This window comes from Taeniopygia guttata, chromosome Z (genome assembly GCF_048771995.1).
Source record: "Taeniopygia guttata chromosome Z, bTaeGut7.mat, whole genome shotgun sequence".
Lineage (NCBI taxonomy): Eukaryota > Metazoa > Chordata > Aves > Passeriformes > Estrildidae > Taeniopygia > Taeniopygia guttata.
The window spans coordinates 27,270,446-27,290,301 of NC_133063.1; the positions used below are offsets into that span (position 1 = coordinate 27,270,446).

The 19,856-nt window shown below is 37.3% G+C and overlaps 1 protein-coding gene across 1 annotated transcript in view; it reads right to left on the reverse strand.

The window, feature by feature from the left end:
• The window catches only part of MCC (MCC regulator of WNT signaling pathway), a 182,665-nt gene that overhangs the window by 154,008 nt on the left and 8,801 nt on the right, over window positions 1-19,856 (reverse strand). Inside the window, exon 2 of the mRNA XM_072922223.1 lies at window positions 12,514-12,761. Within this exon, the coding sequence (XP_072778324.1) occupies window positions 12,514-12,761 (248 nt within the window). The remainder of the gene's footprint in view (window positions 1-12,513; window positions 12,762-19,856) is intronic.

Genomic DNA, 19,856 nt, shown 5'->3' on the forward strand with positions numbered 1-19,856 from the left:
TGTTTCATTACAAATCAATATAAGGATATGATCTTGTGGCAAGTGACAATGAATGCTTTGAGAAAGTTTCTGTATCATGAAGCTGTAGGATTCCTGTTTCTCCATGAACAATCCTTCCAATTCCCTATGCACACAGTTGGGGTTAAAACATAAAACAAGTGGAAGAAAAATTTCTAATTTTGTCAGTAACTATTTCATACCTGGCTGCTTCTGGTTCCCTTACAAATGTCCCACTCCTATTAAAATCTTGTGAAGTTTTAGATTCAACCATTTCCTATGGCAAAACAATCCAGAGCAGGCACTAGATTATTTAATAACCCCAGGCAGTACTGTAAAATTTCATCTATAGTATAATGAAGATTAAAAACAAATAACTTGTCCAGGCATACACTGTGGTTAATAGGAAAGTCAGAATAGAATCCAGAGCTACATACTAGATCAAAACTCTAAATCAAACATACAATCATCAAACCATAAGTAGTTACCTGTAAGGCCATGCTATTATTTTGAAAGTTCTTCCTTTTTTGAACTAGATTTCTCTCTCAAGTATTAACCAGCATTCTAAGGAAGTGTTTATTAATCAGTGGTTATTACTTACTCAGTACATTACCAGGCAAAACCAATAAACTACATAATGGACTATGAGGAGAATGTCTCCCCCTCAACAAGAAAAATTTGAGATGCAAAAGTACAAGTGGAAAACCAGCCAGAAGGGCTGCAAGGCAGCAACAGATCTGTTGTTTCAGTACAACACCCTAATACCCTGTAAAGCTGTTATACATGAAAAGCAGACATACGAAACCTGGAGTTGGGTCCCCTGTCTTTGTGCAATATTCTAGTCTTGAAACATTGAAGTAGAAAATAAATCATAATAGTTACATTTTGTATCAATATAATTACCATGATTCCTTACCATTGGTAGAGGGAGATTAATTAAAGATTAATTAAATTACTTTCACACCAAGAGCATGCACCACTGTACCTCATCTAGCTACATGCTGCAAGCTTTCCAGCAGACTTAAACTGAGATACTGGTACCAGCAATATTTTATACAGCAGGCAGGGCACTGTGGCTGCACACAACATTGGGTGTCTCTGCCCTCATGTGGCTACAGAACACCACAGTGCAAAAAAAATTAGCAGCTCCCAGACCTGAAGCCACTGAAATGTCTCAGGCATCCAAGGGCAGCAGAGGATCAGTACTGCCACTTCCCAGGCCTGCCAAGAGCAGGTGAAACAACCATCTCTGGGCAAGCAGAGCCACAGAATTAAGAGATCCGGTTGTATCACAAGGGTATACCTCTTTCCACAGAGCTAAACAGGGCACATGTTTCTACAGAGAATATGCACTACATTTCTATTACTCAAAAAACATTGTTCTGCAAAAGATCTTCTACATTCATGCAATTAAGAAGAGCAATTCTGTTGAAGGACCCAAGTGGCCCTCACAGACTGTACCATCTGCTATCAGACTGAACGCTCAGCTGGCACAGAAGTCACCTGTCAGAGATGGATCAGGAAACACTGAGGATTCATTATTATATTATGACTGTATCTTTAACCCAAGTTTTCTTAAAAGTTCATGTCAATACTCCTAATCTAAAACATACATACTAAAAATGGAAATAGAGATGACTGGAAGGCATTTCCAGTATTTTATTTTGGGCTTAACCCTAATCCCTAAATTTGCCCACTGTTTTCCCAACAGATTCCAGAACTATGGCTGTTAAAATGCTGTCCTGGATCATGCACCTCTCAAATCTCAGCTTTGCAGAGAAACTCTGGAGTCAAAACTGAGATTTCACTGGTAACTGAAAATTCAACCAGGAATTAACAGACAACTCTTGTATCTTTCTGTAATTAACATATAATTCCTTCTCTTACAATACTAATCAAAAATAAGGAAACATTAGGTATGATGGCTGATAGCTGATCGAGTAACCAGAAACCTATAGTTAATAAATCTGTGTTTAAGATTAGTCTTTGCAGAACAACATAGATCCCATGGTAGCTTTTCCCTATGCAGTTGCACTTAGAATAACAAGAAGAGTGAAATTTCTGTATCAAGTGAAACAAAATTATAATGAAAATTCCCAGGAAATAAGCATGCTGGAAGTTGGTGTTACTAAAATGATTAGACAGAAAGAAAACATAAATAAATAAATTCATTGCACAATATTTGTATTAGACAGGTAATATAAGAGCACATAATTATTTTCAAATAACACTTTAATTCCAGAGTAAGAAAGTTAAAACAACACTTTCTAGAGTGAATGAATACGTAGAGTATTAAAAAATAACAAAGGACAGTTTAGTTTGATGGCACATGAAAGATTCCATAATTACATAAAATTTCAGTTTGTGAATTGTACCAAAGCTGTTTAAAACAACTTTAATCAATTCACTCAACTGAAGTTAAGTTGGTTCACAAACACTGCTCTGAATAGCGTACCCTTCCCACCTGCACTGAGAATTCTTGCTGTCTAAATCTTCCTTTACGACTTGCAAAGCTCTCTGGTCTGTGTTCTGGTATTGATGCCACCCTGTCACTCTGATCTGAAAGAAAATGGTGTTTCAGCTTATGTTCCAGCAGTTCAGCTTCTGCCCAGGAGGCTTGTATTCTGCCTCCTGGGCAGAAGCTGCACTGCCAAAAATACAAGTCTGCCCACACAGCCAAGATTTTTGGTTTGGTAAAGGCTAATTTTACCAGGCTATGCTGGCAAACCAAGCATTATGTAATTTCTTCATTGCTCACAGAGTAGAAAAGGTAAACAACCAGAATGCTAGGACACTGAAAATGTATTTGTTTCTGAGAGGACCTGGGGTATCGGGAAAAGCCAGGTACTGTAAAATTAGCCCTGCATCAAGCTCTGAAATGAGTCTGACTTGTGAATGGTGAACATGAAGACAGCTGACAATGTAAGTGCACAACCAGCTCCTTGGTCACACAGATTGACCTCACACAGTGAGGAGTTTGATCACTGTTTTCCATGAGGTAGCCATGACATTTAGCTACTTAAACTTATATGCATTATATTACCAAAAGAAGACTATTTTTCAGCTTTTCTTTTTTTTTTTTTTTTTTTTTTGCCATCTTTCATTCAACAGGTAAATTGTGATAACCCATCACAAAGAGTTGGAAATTTTAATTATTATTATTCAATGAAGGCAACAGAAAGATTAGTGAAAAGCACTAGCCATTTCAGAGCCCCTTTCTAACTTCAGTAATAATAGTTTTGGAGGCAAATGCACTGAATGAAGGGGGAAATGTACAAAATTAACAAAGAACAATTATTTTGCAGTTGCTAGCCTTGAGGAGAAGGTCTACCTATAAAAAATGCAGGCAGTTCAGGAAGGCAAGAAACATGAGAGTAAATCTTTGGACATTCAGACAATTCAAGTCTCCCAGGCTACTGCAAACATTACAAAACCCAAAATAACTTTAAAGAAAATTTAGGAACTGAATAGAGTTCCAACTACTCAAGCAACATACCAAGAACAGTAAATCAAAACAACTGAAAAGAAGCTATTTTCTGTAGAGGGATCAACTTTATATCAATCCAACTTGATTATGAAAGTGAGAATAATAGTAATATTTGGAGCTTACTACAATTATTTCCACTGTTTTCTACAAAACACTTCCATACAGGCATCAACGGCCAAAGGTTTTGGCTTCAGCTGGTAGCCTGACAGCTAATGTAACTCCTTCCTTTTTAACAGGAATCACTCTTTTCAAACTTATTATTTTGCATTAGATGATAAGACAATACGAATGACACCTATGAATGGTACAGCAGCAGAGTGATGATAATAATACCTGATCCTCACATGCACAGCTGGGTGAGAGTGTTTAATACAGAAAGCTAACTGTACATCCATTACAAGTTCTAGGAGAATTCAGGGGGGAAGAAATGTATTATCAACTCAGCATTCAGTCCTAGAGACACTTCACGTTAGAATTTTTTGCAACCCTTGACCAGTGATCAAGAAGGAAATAATTGACGTGGGCAAAGCAATTATGGGAAATGGGGAATCTCAAGGTGAGAGTCTGTGGGATCACAGTCTACATTTTTTTTCTCCCACCACAGCTTTTTTCCGGTTTGATGAACACTGCACACAACATACAACATTAGGCTGTGTTATTTCAGTCCTTTTCCCATTAGCCTTGGGAGTGAGGATAACAAGCTCCAAGGGAAGGAAACCACAGCTACACTTCACACTGACTAACTAAAACAACTTATTCATGGGAGAAATCCCTTTTATGAAATAAGGTCTAAGAGGAAAACTGAACCACACTGATAATTTCTGCTCTAAAAGACTGCTGTCAGCTCACACATCATCTTCCTTTTCTCCCTGAACTGTAAGTTCACACATTTGCACTTTCTACTGGTATATTTTGCAAAATCATCACAAAACCTTAACTGTATTTCAGGTTCAGTGAAGTATCCCCAACATTGGCACATTCAAAATTTGGGAATTCTCTAATTTTGTGCTGCCCACCCGACTCAGTACAGGGTATCATTACAGCATAAATTTCAGAAACAATTAAATGCATATTAAATAAATTGGAATAGTCTGCAACATAACCAGCACTCTAACTTACCAGAGTAATACCATCTCTTTTTTTTAGGCTTTTGGATTTTAATTTTTTACATTACATGACATTTTTCGAAGCAGATTTTTATCACTTACAAAAACTACGTCAAATCTTAAGAAAAAGAAATCAAACAGCTACATGAAAATTAGGATAGATAAGTGAGTAAGTTTGCCAAGAACAAAACCATAAAGTAGACAAGGTAATTCATAAAACCTTGAGAAAGTAAAACACAGAGACATATCTAATTAAAGATGAAGTTTCTCTCATTACAATTTCCCAGTTACTCAGCACAGCTTTTGGATGAAGAAGCTGGGTTTGTTAAACCAATAGTCCAAACCATATATATTAACAAATGTTTGTGGCATTTCCATCAATTTACCTTCTTCAAATTTATTTCAGTTACTGGAGAAATGCATCTATGTAAATAAACTACCATGGGTTCAGTATTTTCCAGCAGACTGGCATTGGCCATATAGTTACACAGAAAACAAAATAAAAGCACACTATCCATAACTCCTTCATACACCTGTACTTTATTCTGAAATTATTTAAGACTATCCTTGAAACCAGATAACCATTTGCTCTATTCAGACATAAGAAACAGAGAATGGGGATGACTTCTCAACAGTCTAGAAACCAAGGTCTCCTAGTACCAGTATTGTTTAAGCACCTAAACTAAATTTTGCCAGAATGCTGCTAGTTAACAACTGCATTGTGTTCAGGAACTCAATCTAGAATTTAATTTGAAGTTTCTATTAAGGAAGAAAACAATCTTTTTTCCCCCTGAAAATTAATAATCTCTAGTAAAGAGAAGAATATACAGTATACAGGAAAAAGAGTACATAAAACCTGAAGCCATACAGAAGCTAAAGGAATTTCCAACATGCCTTTCAAGTACAGCATTTGTACTGTATGCACTGCATTTCTAAAAAATGTTGGCTTTCCTTACATGGAAATTTATAGGTGAATAATCAGTTTCCTCCTGATTACTTTTCACTCAAGACAACCTCACTTTAGATCTGACTTTAATACAGATGTATCCAAGCAAACAAATGAAACATCCAGAGTTTGTTGCCTGTCACTTTCATTTTGCTCCTGTTTCATGAACCATAGTATGTCAGAGCCACAGTAGAAGCAGGCAGGTGAAGAGCACATCACATAAGTCAGGAGAGATAAAGCAAAAATGTGCTGAGAGGGAGGCCTTCATTTACAAAAGCTGAAGTGTAGGATGTGTGACACTGCTCATCTTGTGCCAAATGAAGCATGCCTTCTATGAAAACCCCAGCAGCCTTTCAGCTTCTCAAGCTGATCACAGTTTGCATGGAAAGCATAAACTGGGACAAAACTCAGGAAGTGACCTTGTAATCCAGTTCCAAACCATATGGCAAACCCAAACCACAGCTAGGTGTGTAACCCTGGAGTTGACCAGGAGGCACAGATAGCAGTGCCCTGACACAAGCCTGACCTGTAGTGCTCTGCAGAGCTGGTCTGGACCAGCCCTTCCATCAACTCTAGGTAGCAGCAGCTCTCAGGAACAGCAGCTTTCTGTTTCCCTCATTTCTACCCACTCAGCTGTCTGTCCTTCCCCTTTCCTCTCCCTATTTTAAGGTATTTGGTTATTTCAAGGGCATTTGGTGTAAAATACACTGAATTCCTGTAACTTTTATGGAAGGCACTCTGTTAGTGCCTCTACTGAGGAAGGTAACACAGCTGAATGCCATGCTCAACCTTGACTAGATACACTGCGGGGGTGGGGGGGAAGAGAGAGAAACCCCTGCAAACACATGGAAGGAAGGAAACCTCAGGACAGCAAGAAGAGTTTGTTCCTCGTACAATTGAAGGGCAAGATGTGCTAGTCCTGGTGGCAGACCATGGTGAACACTGAAGACTTGCAGGTGCTCAGAGGCTCAGTCCTGCAAGACAGGGTTAGAAGGAGGGAAGCCATGTGTGAGTGAACAAGTGCAACTATCTCTAATTCAAAGTCCCTGAGCTGAAATTTAATATGCAAGCATTGTTACATGGGCACTCAGTTCCTACTACCTTCCCTAATAATTTTCTTCTCACCATGCTAAGGGACAGAATAAACATTTGAGAATAAAGTCTGGTCTTACGCAGATTAGCTGTTCTTACATTTTAAAATATTCAAACCAGAAGAAAGCTTCAACCAAGTTTGTTTTTCTATTAGACACTTCTATCCTGTATAGATTCACTGGTGTTTAATGCATACTATTTGTTATGATTTTAGTAAGAGTCATCAGATGTCAATTGTAAACCTCCAGAAATTCATGTTCATTTGTAAGGATGCTCACAGAATTTAAATTCTCTGTTTATTAAAGAAAAATTACCTATATTCTGCTGCTTTGAACAAAGACAGTGCTATCAAAATATTATTTAAATGTAATAAACTAAACCACTTACAGTTAACAGGAGTTTGTATGTAATTAAATTTGGCCTAGCAGAAACTCAAAGCTTTTCTAGTTAAACATATCTAAGGGTGAAACTTTGCTCATAAATCTCAAGAAAATATGCAGCATGTCTCTGAGTCCATATAAGCTCTGTAGTTTTTAATTAAATACAGCATAAATAAATGTAATCACTGCCTCATTTTATGAAGAGCAATTTATTTGCAGTAAGATCAAACATGGAATTAACGTAAAGCAAAAATAATGATTTTCAGCCCCACTGGACTGCCTCTCCTGTTTACCTATAAGCTTAATTTAAGGCTGAATCTATACCATTCCTTTGATTATTTCTCATGGTTGATCCACTATGCAAATAAATTATCATAGCAAGTTTTCAGGGGATTTATTTTCAGTAAAGAAAGGGGAATTGGCTATGAATCAATTATTAAATACTAACTTAGAAACAAAAATTGGTAAAGGACTCTTGTATTCCTCACTGTTTATCTAGAATATGAAATCAGATCAATAAATACATGCAGTTACAGGAATTTACTAATAAATAGTGCCATTTCTCGTCCATCCAAGTCAATGGGTGCTAGAAATAGGCTATTTTTTATCAAGGGGAAAAAATAGCAATTTGCTCCTTGCAAAGAACTAGACAAATCTATAAAATGCATAATAGAAATAATTCTAATGCTAGCTTCTATAAAAGATATACAAAGCTATACAACATTGAAAAAGCTATCAGAAGCCACAACTGTTCAGGTAACTCCCTCCTTTAAATATTAGAGATGTAGTTCTGCTGTGTTAAAGTTTTCATGTGCCAAGCAATCCACCTCCATCACTCACTACATTATTCACACAGATTTACTGTACCCATTATAGCTCTCATGCTCCATAGCTGGACAGATCAATCCACAGATTTGATCAGTAACTGACATTCTTCCTGCATTTCCTACTGAAATTATATAATAAAGAGTCAGGTCACATTTGGTGACTGCAAGAGTCCAGCAACACTGTCAAAAGTTATTTTATTAATTTTTTCAACTGTATTTTAAAATGCAAGAATGTTAACAGAGTTTACATTCCATTTCACTCATAGAAAAATAACTGGTCATTACTTGCAAATTATTGTTAAAGCTCCTGCTGACATTAATAGTGTAGGATAAGAACAACACAGTGTAACAGCTTTGAATTGCTAATTATAAACATCAAAAAGCCTAATTCTAGTAACTTAGAAAACTTCCTTTTTTGTGCACTTGAATAAAACATGAAACTTTTAAATCCATATGCTCATTTGCTCACCAGGATGGTAGACATGGATACAGTTTTGGCTTACTGAGCACACACATGAGTAAGTATTAATAAACCTGAGTCGTGAACCTTGATTAAAAGAGTCAACCAATTTCGTCACTTCTGCATCCCACCTGGAAACATGGCATGAACATTTGTTGGGCAAAGTTGGGCAAAATTATTTGAATAACCTTATCAATGATAAAAAATATGGGTGAGACGAAGTTCAATAGTTAATTAGATGCAATTACCTCTTGCAACTTTTTTTCAAGTTATCTTCTCCATAATGAAAAGCAAAATTTATAAACAGCAATGGTAATGTTATATTTAGATAAAAGGTTTTGCCTTTTTTTTTAGGAATTTGGAACAGTTCCAAGAAAATGAAATGTTCCAACTGTTCCAACTGTGCCAACAACAAAATATTGCCTGACTGGTAATCTCTGTACAATTACACACAAACTTGCAGTGTAAAAACACTCATGTCAGAGGCTCGATCCCATTGTTTCAGATCAGCTGGACCCCTGTTACTCAACACCAGTCAAATGAATTTTGAAATTCTGTCATTTATGTACCCCACATCAATACATTATACCAGCTTTAAATATTATCAGCAGGTCATATAACCTATGTAGAAATTAGTCTTGGAAAAAAGGCCTGTAAACTAGCTTTGAAAATAAAGTTTAATTAAAAGTGTTTTGACCAGAAAAAAGAAAAGGTAACATAAAAAAAGAACATCCACCAAGCTCATGTTTGAATTTGTACATTATGTCTCTTGTCTCAAGCAATGCTTAGAAAGTAACAGCAAAGACTCAATAATAACATAATCTATTCTTTGATCACTAATGAGTATATAAATGAGCCCTCAAAGATATGAAAGGCACAGAAACATCAGAAAGGCATATAAAGGCGCAGATCATAATTCAAGCTTGACTGCAAGTGTAATTCCTCAGTTGTCATTATATTCATGCCACAGGCTGGGTTTATATCGTAGAAATATATTGCAGTGCTGTTTCCTTGACTCTTTGAAAAGAAAGCTGTGTAGAACATTCTGAACAGGGCTGCCACAATGATTTTCATTTACAACCAAATAAAAACCAGTTGCATCCTAAATGCTCATCTTTAGTATTTCCTCCCATCCTTTTTTTGTGGGGGAGCATCTCTGTATGTTCTCTAAGAATTCGTGTAAGAGTTAAGGCAGGACAAGGACAAATTGCATAATTCCCCATAGTTTTAGAAGTACAGTGCGGTAAGATAGACCCACTTGCTCAGCAGAGCAAAATATATCAAGGCAGGAAATACAAATGTCTTCTGGATTTAACTTTTGGGAAAAAAAAAGAAAAATGAGTTCACTCACCAACTTAAACAATGCATTAAATTATTCTTGTAAAACTAACAGAAACTGGGGTGTAGGGGGGGGGAAAAGTAGTTGGGATTTAATTTTATACACCAATAAATTTGGAAGTTCATCTATGAAAACTTTTTGACAGAAATTAGTAAGATTTCTTTGTGGGATAAATTTTGAGACTATTATGTTGGCCTTTCTCTTATCAAGTTTCTGTCTTTCACCTCTGATTATTACAAACCATAATTACTTGGCTGGTTTGTCTAAGAAAGAAGATTTCAAACCCCAGAAATCTGGTTAGCAAACAGGGAAACTTTGTATAGCCATCTGAGGGCAGAACAACCACTCTGTTTTGCAGAAAAAGTAATTGTGTCAGCACCAAAAAAGCAGGCAATGGAACATAATTGTATCAGCAAGGCAACACACAATACCTTAAAGCAAAAAAAAAAAGGCACAATTTTGAGTTTGAAATATTGTCTGACAGCTCCAGAAAGAGATTCACAGGCTGGAAATCAATTGAGCTTACGAAAATTTCAATACAGAAAGTGATGTGAGAAATGGGCACAGGAACTACAGTTTTTCAATTCAAGAATGTATATGAAAGAAGCACAAACAGAAGAAATGCTAACAACAAACTACCTCTATAATAAAATATGACCATGAAGCTACAAAATATGAGATGGAAGACAAACAGAGCTATGAAACAGATTTGCTCTGCTGAGAAGCCAAAATGAAAAGCCAAGGAACATGAGATGTTAGGATGATAAGGGAGTGGTACAGTCCATCTAAAAAGCAAAAAGATAAGGAGATCACCAAGAATACAAAGTAAACAAGGAAAATTTGAATTTCTGAGATAACTAGCCAAAAACATGCACAAAGTGACTGTAAGACAGAATATGCTAATCCCATACCTACAAAGCTAATAAATAAGTAAATGGCTAGACAGACTAAACCATCAAAATCAACACGTGCCCAGTTTTACTTTCTATGAAGCTGACTACTGATGAGATAAATACAGGTGTGACTAATCCGTAAAGTCCTGCTATGGGAGCAGGATAAGATGGGCTAGGGTGATGTGTCCATGAAGCTCAGGGTGTGTGCTAGGACTGATCACAGCTGTTGCAAAAAAGCTGGCTTGATCTCAACACCAAGAGGACTTGAAGGTGGGTTTTGCTTTAGATAAACTATAAAGAGCTGAGAGAATCAACTGGTGCTGTATTTCTCCCTGAGTTCAGTAAGAACGTGAATGTCTCCCTGAGTTAGCCAAGCCAGTATACACAGCTCAGCCTCAGTGGTATTGTGACTGAGCTGTACCCTGCAATTGCTCTCCTCTGTTACATGTGATTTGTGTCTGTATCGTGTTTTCAGTATGCTTTGCATCCTCGCTGCTAAAACAGAAATCTCATGTTGCATCAACTACCTTCAAATAAATAAATAAATCGGATGTTAAACATTATACCCGGCAACAAATCAGTAACATGACCTTGATATAACCCTGACATAACATGAGAAGCTGGAATAATGTGAGAACCCCGGGATTGATTTGGGGCTCTCGTGTGGTGGTAAAGTCTCTCCTCCAACCCGTGCTTCCAAAGAAAAACTCCACAGCCTCTTGTTGTCCGGTCTCAAGGTAGTTTATTGTTAGCTATCTAAAAGATTGTCCTGCGCTGCGGCTGCTTTGATCTGCGGCCCAGGCAGAGGTACACACTCTCCTGACACCCTCACTGTCCGGTGTCTTCGTCGTCTCTCTCCCCGCCCAAAGCTGCTACTATCTTTTATATGATATATTACGTACTATATGTTTATAGATTTTCCCCAATACCTACTATCTACGTTACAATGTGCTTTTCTACTCTAAACCAATCTGTGAATGCCAACATCACCAAGAACATGGAGGTAAGGAAGAAGAAGGAGGAAGAATAAGATAAGGACCACTTTCCTCCATCTTAGAACTCCTGACCCCCCTGTACAAAGTGAAAACCCCCCTGTACAGGCACTAAAACCCCCCTGTACAACACTAAAAAATTTTACCCTCTAATTTGTGACTACTTTTACTATACCATCTAACATTCTGTGACTGCTTGTTCCACCCTCAAAGTTGGTAATTCATTCCATGGTTCAAACTCAAAATCACAGCTGTTTTCAGCTGCTTGCCAGGGTCTAAAATGCTTCTGACCAAGGCCTGGAACCTCTAAAAATGTCTGAGGGACATTTTGGGTTCCGACAGAATAACACAACTCTCCAAAAGATGTATGAAGCACATCTGACAGTAAAAAATATTCCCAAATTAATTTAAGACACTTCAAAGAAAAACTACTGGGAAGAACAATGGAGGATTTGCAGTTTAAAAAGTTTTACAACACGTAGGCTCATATAACCCAAAGAAAAGGCTGAGGAGACATAGCTCCAACTAAATCTTAGCCAGCACACACCTACTAAAGGGAGGTGGGGAATGGGCAGCATCCTCATCTTTTTCCACAAAAACACCACAGTTTGCCATTTTTGACCCCAGAATCTGTCCTTTAGTCTCTTTCATTTTTTACAGGGTGAAAGGAAGCATTGTGCAGGTGTTAACATTTCTGTCCTAATGCTGATTGGTCACAGTGCTATCAAGGACTGGGCTCAATGATACTCCAAGGAAGTCTGTTCTGTTGTGCAATTTGCATTTTCAGAAGAGTATGCTGTGCACACATTCTAGTTTACATTCTGCTGGCAAGTCTGCTTTCGTTACAACAGCACTCTAGCATATGATGAAATTATGCGAAGGCAGATTCACAAAGCCCTTTAGGGGCAACCCTAATGCCAGTGAAATCAGTAACAAACACCCTACAGTCTACCCTTGTCAAATTACACCCACAGGATATTTAAGTCATACCTACCTAAACTGTTATTGCTGCTAGTTGGCCAGGAAGCTACTCTATCTCTTAACTTTTTCTTTTTACAAGAGTCATCCGATTTCACAGAAAGCTCCACTTCCTCCTTCTTGATTTCCTGTACCAGTTCCATGTGACACTGACTAAAATCCTGGAAGGAAATTTTTCCATTTTCATCTGCTCCCAGCTGGTGCATGATCTCTGCAACAGACGCCTCCATATTCAGCTGGCGGCACACCATCAGCAAGTCATTCCTAAAGATATTTTTAGAGGGAAAATAGGGGTGGGGGAAGATTGGAAAAGTGTGAGTAGAGAAAACAAAAAAACAACAACTTAGTTTAGAAGAAAAGGAATACTAGCCCTGTCTGATCTGGATATGCATTAATGCACAGGTATTTAAAACTAATAAGCCAACTCCTGAAGGAAACAAAATCTTAAAACAATTTCTCCAGCATCTGAATGATGACAGATGCATATTTATCAAATGACAAATAATCACATTCTAAATAAAATGTTGGCAAACCAATTCAGCCAGATCTGAAGCAACAGCTGCTCTACGCTACCAAATCCGCTGGGCGCCCTATTCTCTCCAATTATAAAAAATATTTTTTAGGAAACTACCACTACTTTGCTACTCTCACATTTCACTGCTTCTTTCCTGCCATCCTCTTCTTAAACACTTTTTGGATTGCACAGCACTACCATACCAATTTATACCACAAATAGCATGAGTGTGTTTCTATGTTATGGCCCTTTTAAGAAGCTTAAAAGCATATAGCTTATTTCTGTGTTGTACAAAGTCTTTCAGTAGATGGAAGGCAAAGGAATTCTGTAATATTACTATGATGTAAATTATTAGCAGATTTAATTACTAGTATCAGGGCATAGTTCAGAAGGTTTCTGTGAAAGCATGATACATTGAAATACTCAAAGTTCTTGCATGAAGAGCTTCCATGAAGTAAATTATTATCAGAATCAAGGCGCATTCTATTCTACAGAAAGAAGTTGTACATTGGGTGGAGGTCTGAAAGTCTCTTCTATGCAGAAATTCCAGAGCTGCAGCAACAGAATTCTTGACAGAGTTGTTTACAATAAAATTGGATAATAACGATCATAGTAACAAAAGTAATAGTAATGATGATGAGAATTATGATAATAATGACAATAATAATGATAACATGACCATGTAGTTTAAAAACAAACAAACAAAACCCCAACAAAAATAACAAGAAATAACTTTATTACAGAAGAATTAATCACACAGGCCAAACACAAGCTATACTTACTTGCAGTTCAATTTTTGCTCAGAGTTTTGCTCTTAGATTTGAATCTGATCAATTAATAAATAATCTCCATGGCTCAGTTCCTTGTTTTTAAAAATTAAAACAACACAAATACAATCTCACGGGGTGTTGCAAAGAAAAACAAGGATGACAGCATATTTAAATTTTTACATGGGGAGTAACAGATACAATTCAGATATGTCTATATCTGTTCTCTTGGAACAGATCAGATGTAGCCTCAGATTGAGGCTTAGATGCTCAGCTTGAGCATTAACCTCTGCAGAGGTGTGCTAATTTTGAAGTGAGTAACAGGACAAGCAGTGCAGGGTGATTTTGCCAGGGAATTCCACGACACAGGTCTGTTGCCCTGGCTCCAGAGGAATTAATCTGCTATACTGGGGCAGAAGGAGGCTGCAGCACTGGTAGCACAACTTACACCGCCCTGCTCATGACAATTGTAAAGCTTCTATTACACTGCAGCCCACAGAGACATGTCCAAACCCAGTTCTGGTTCCCTACAATCTAAAGGTGTTACACAAACGCAAACTGATTTATAAAGGAAATCTTGCAAAGATTGTTCCACTATGTAACACCAATGAGAAACCATATATTTTCTTAAAACTATTTAAAATTTCAGATAGTAAAAAGGTATCATAATTTTGCCAGGAAACATTTAATCTTTGCTAATTCAACCTGCAATCTAGGCACACAAATACCTTTGAAGAGGTGAAGTCAAAATTATAAACGCAGCCAAGCTCTCTAGAGGTAAATAGGAGTAAATACATAGTGTAGGAAAACCTGTTCCAGGCAGTTGTGTCATGAGTCACTTCTAGACCAATACTGTAGATAAACAGTAATCTATTTGAAACATGAATTTTGAAATTACTAATCTAAATAGGACTGGCTATCAGAGCACTCAGAGGCAATAAAAGTTGCTGATCTAAAGATGCACTAAAATTACTCCAAATCACTTCTGTTCTTGGTAGGAGGCTGTTTAGTTTAGGTGCCTGGTGCAGCCACCAATCTCCAGAGCATCCTGGACTCACTGCTCCATTTGCTCTGACTTTCACAGCCAAGTCAAGCCCCTCACTGCTTAAACCACAGAATCACATCAGCTCTCCAGCTTTGACATTTCTATGAGCAACTGCAGGAAAACAATTCTGGCAGCAATCCCAGAACTGTGCTCGTCTGCAGTCAGAAGTCATGCAAAAAATTCATAGAATGACATCTTCTGTTCTGAATAAACTTCTAACAGAGTTTTAGATGGTTAAAGAAATTATAAGGTAAGAGGTTCCAAGCATCACGAGGCAGGCTGAATCAAAATACTTATTTCTTAATCTGGATGAACAGAGGTAATGCACAATAATTCCAAAGTCATCTGAAATGCCAAGAATGCAGAAACCACAGTAAGCGTGTATCACAGAAGCCCTCTATAACACTATAATCTTTGGCAAAAAAAAAAAAAAAATCTCTAGGTTAGCACCCAACTACAGAGAGCACTTCAGAAGGTTACCAGACTAAAAGATAATGTGTCAGCAAAACATGAATAAAAACAATGTCTTCACCTACAGGGGGTGCTGGATGGAGAATTTTTGTAGTTTTGTGATCCACCCAAGGCCTGCTACATGTTTTGACTTTATGTAAGAGGAGAAAACTGTTCAAGAAGTTCGCTAGCAGATGGAACTAGGCAGCAGATAGACTAGGAAAGAGGACAAACACTCTCAGCAGTTCCTACTTAGTAAGTTTTCTTGAAAAAATTATTTATTCAAGAACCAGCAACAACCACAAAAAAAAAATTGTTTCATCTAATGAATTTAGACTCGGAAACAGATTTCATTACCTTTGTCATTATCTGAACAATTACATCTCCACAGACCTTTTCACACAGAAATACTTTAAGAGGTTATATTTGCTCTCCAATTTCCTCAGTTATTACCAATTTTGTTGGTTTAACAATATAGAAGCTACTATTTTATCAGGTACGGATCATCCTGATAAGACGAAGTCAGCATTCACATATTATCTTTTAAAGGAAGTGATAAGGCAGGACTGAAGTTACAGCATCTGAAGGAATGAGGACAGCTTCAGAATTGCTGGAATTTCTACCTGCTGCAACCTGGATGTCCTTACAAAAGGGCAAAAAATGAAGAACCACAAGTTTCCTGCAACAATACATCTGCCTGAAAGTTATTATTAGGAAAAAAGGTCTTAAGTTCCCATCTCAGCTTAACAGACTGCATTCATGACCATCACTTCTATTCATACATGAAACAACTGATAAACTGATGTGTAAACAATTTTTACATGTACATTTGGAATACCCTCTGCATTGATAAACAAAATGCATTTTGTTGCAAGAATATTTTTGTTGGGTTTACTTCCTAGTGCCAGATTATGTAGTAGTATTAAGCAACCCTTTTTAAAACAAAAGTATAAGATATGTAGTAACACCCATTTTGTTCACTTTTAATGTAAAGCTCCATTTCCTTATGTCTGTCCCAATGGTCCCTGTTTTCTGTGTATCAAATACATTGTCAACACCGGGCAGTAGTTGCAAATGAACCATTTCAGTGAAGCTGATGTGTTTGGCAAGGCATGAATAATGTAAGGCAGGATGGGATGGAGAACAGGCACATCAGCTGGACATGCTTGTTAAAATGCTGAGCAGTAATACTGCTGATACTGGGATCTGAAAACACACACTGAAGCTTCAGTTTTAACATCTCATTGTGATCAGGAAGGGAATTCATACAGATGGGTTTTTTCATGCTACATGAAAACTTAGGAAGACGTAAAAGACTGACATTTGATAGTTTTATGGAACTTTTTTTCTATATTTGTCCCCATTTACGAAGGGATTAAACCACAGTATAAACATAAATATTAACAACAGGTGAAATGAGGCTAGGATCTTTTAAAAAGCTCCGGCCTGTTTATTAAAAATCAAAACAACTGAAGAGGAGAGCCCAGGGTAAACCTGGGCAGCAAGTCAGAGACACAAGTATGAGATGTATGTAACACAGCGTGTTTCCTTGGGCACTGGCTCCGCAGACCCAGGTGCGGGTCACCTGGGGGATTTTAAAGTCTCTCAAAGCTGACAGATTGGTGCGCTCTTGATCCTCTCATTGACAAGTCCTTTCTGCGGTCACTGGTTGGTCCAATTTGTGGCGCATTCCTGATCAATCATTTTGGGATGCTTCGATTTCCCTGGCTGGCTCGTTTTCCAAGTACAGAAGTTTTCCAAGTACAGTCCAGGCTGCTGTCATCGGGCCATGAGGTAACCTTCTGGAAAGGTCCATCCACTGAACTCACTGGGTTCTCACCACCCCACGCGAGTGGGCACGCATTCATACCACAGTACATTTAACTCCGTAACTTACTGCATTAATTAGACATAACAATTCATTACAATGAATCAACAATTCATAACAACATGACACCATTAACAATTTATAACCCCACCTACAAAAGCCAATTTTATTTATAAAAATAAAGTTGAAAGAAACAGGGGAAAAAAGGTCTCTAGACCAAACTGCAGTCCCACAAGGGGATATTGTGAAAAACACCAATCACTTGTTTTTTAAAATCTTTAAAATTTATTAGCAATAAAATAGTAATAAAAAATAGTAATAAAATTAGAGTAATAAAAATTTGGACAACGAGGATTAAGACACTACGAGACAATAAAAAGCAAAGAATTACGGATGTCTGGATGTTTTTGGGCACTAAGCTGCCAAAACCAGGCCTTGTGAACAAAGAAATAACCCTTAAAAGCCATAGCCTGTTGCATACTCAAATATCTCATACATGATGCATAAATTCCTTGCAAATTAAGAATTTTTCTTGTTTTTGTCAACTTCTTCCCCTTAGTCCTGGTGGTTCCATAAAGATGGAGAGAAGGTGGAAAAATGTTTCTCTTTTCTGATAAGGAGGCTATAACTCTTCAGGTTTCGTGTTGCTGTTATCTCTGTGCAAAGAGTTTCTTGATTATCTTATCCCTTTCTTGAGCTAGTAAAAAATACCTTACATCGCATAGTTTCTATTTTAACATTATGTTGTAACTTAAAACTGTATTTAATACACTACTTTAAAAGGTTTAATACAGTATTACAAAATAACCCTCCATAATACATTAGTATAGTGTTCAATTTAATATTTGCGAAGAGCCAGTCATAAAATATGCATTTTTCACAGATATTTACTCTGTAACCACTGAGTTCTGTATAATGGAAGTCGATATGGCACTATATGGGATCTTGTACATTTGTCTGATTATAAGCACGAGACAAATTGTGTAATTCAGCAGAAAAACTCTTAAACAGAGGAAGACAGTCAAGTAAGTCTTACCAGTGTTGAAAAACATATCAGACTCAAAACAGTGTCATGGATAGGTGTCTAAGCTGCTTTTTAAGAATGCCACAACCTTCACGTGTGCTCTGTCCTAGCACTTCACTGCTCTCTTCCTCAAGTTTCCTAATTTCAATTTTCCCAGATACAATTCAGATTGCTACTTGAAAAAGAAGTTAACACACTGTTTTCTGCCATTACATTGGGTAATAAAAACAGTCTTTACATATTTAAAGCCCATAATTAGATGTTCCACCTTCTTTTGAGTAAAGAACCCCATTTTTTGTATCTCAAATCATCATAAGCTGCTCTTGTCTTTCTCTAAATGATCCACCAGCTGAATGAATGACAGCACACAGAACTGGACACCAGCTTAAAGCATACAGTGAAAAGAGACTAGAAGGTAAAAGCAGAAGTCCTGTTCTGTAACAGCACAATTCTGTTAATTCAAATTTAACTTGAGAACCACTATAAATCTCCTAAAGTTTTTCATCAAGCACACATCCTGTATGTGTACCACCAAATGTGCTAATGTCTGCTTATCCCTACTTTATGTCACTTGATTTTTTTCAAGCAACAGCTTCATCTGTCAGCACCAACTGTTACTCTTATCCCACAGCAGGCCTCTGATTTTCCTTAGCTTGATGCCATCTCAGATTTAAGAATGTTTACCCATTATCATGTCATGCAGATCATTAATCCTTAATAATGCTGATCTAGTCCAGGCCATCCTTGTGATTTCAATTTGATACAGTATTTTATTTGTCAAACAAAGCACAGGTGTCTAATGAGCTCCAAGTATAGCTTGGAAAAAAAACCTGAACAAACTGAAATCTCTCAGTCTCTCTCTCTCTAGATCCATAGCTTGCCTACGAGTGTCATAAAACAACATCAAAAGCCTTAAAATAGACAAGATAAAGGGCATCTCTTGTTTCACTCCCACCACAAACTGCTGACACTAGATCTAGTGATCTAGATTAGTTCAACCTAACTTTTTCTTAACAAATCCATATTCAGCAAGTTATCTGTCGACTGACAACCATCTCAACACACTTTTAAAGAAAAGCAGCATATTTTATATTTCCCCATTTTCTGTTCTTCTATCTTTTAGAAGAGCTCAGGGGAAAAGAATGGAAATAATTCTGAGCTTGTCTTTAGGATTATTATATCAAAATCTCCAAATACAACTAATTAAAAGAAATCCAAGCACTCTCCAACTTATTTCTTCCCTCTCCATCAAAGGTATTTGTTACCAGTCCTATTTGTAGGAACAATCTTACTACATGTATTATTTTAAATGTAGAAAGCAAAACAAAACCAAAAATCTCACATGTCTTAGCATCATCAGCAGCTCACTGACTGCCTCTCTTGCACACTCTTTCTCTATTTTCTTCTGTCACTTTTTCAAAACTGTGGAACAACTTTACACTTGAAATTCCCTGCTAGTTTCAATTTCTGCATATTCCAGTGCCTGCTCACAACTACCTGCAACTTTATCCAGATCTACAACATTGAGCATCATCAGGAAAAAGATAGGGTTAACAATCAGCCAGCCCCAAAACTCTGTATGCTTTATTCAAAATTCAACCACCTGAGCTTCTGCTTAGCAACTCTGTCCTGCCTTGGCTGCTTCTCACAATACTATTCTAAGCATGCTGCCTACACCACCACCCCTTCCTCTGAGGAAGCAGGGGATGGTTCCCTTCCCACCTCCCTACC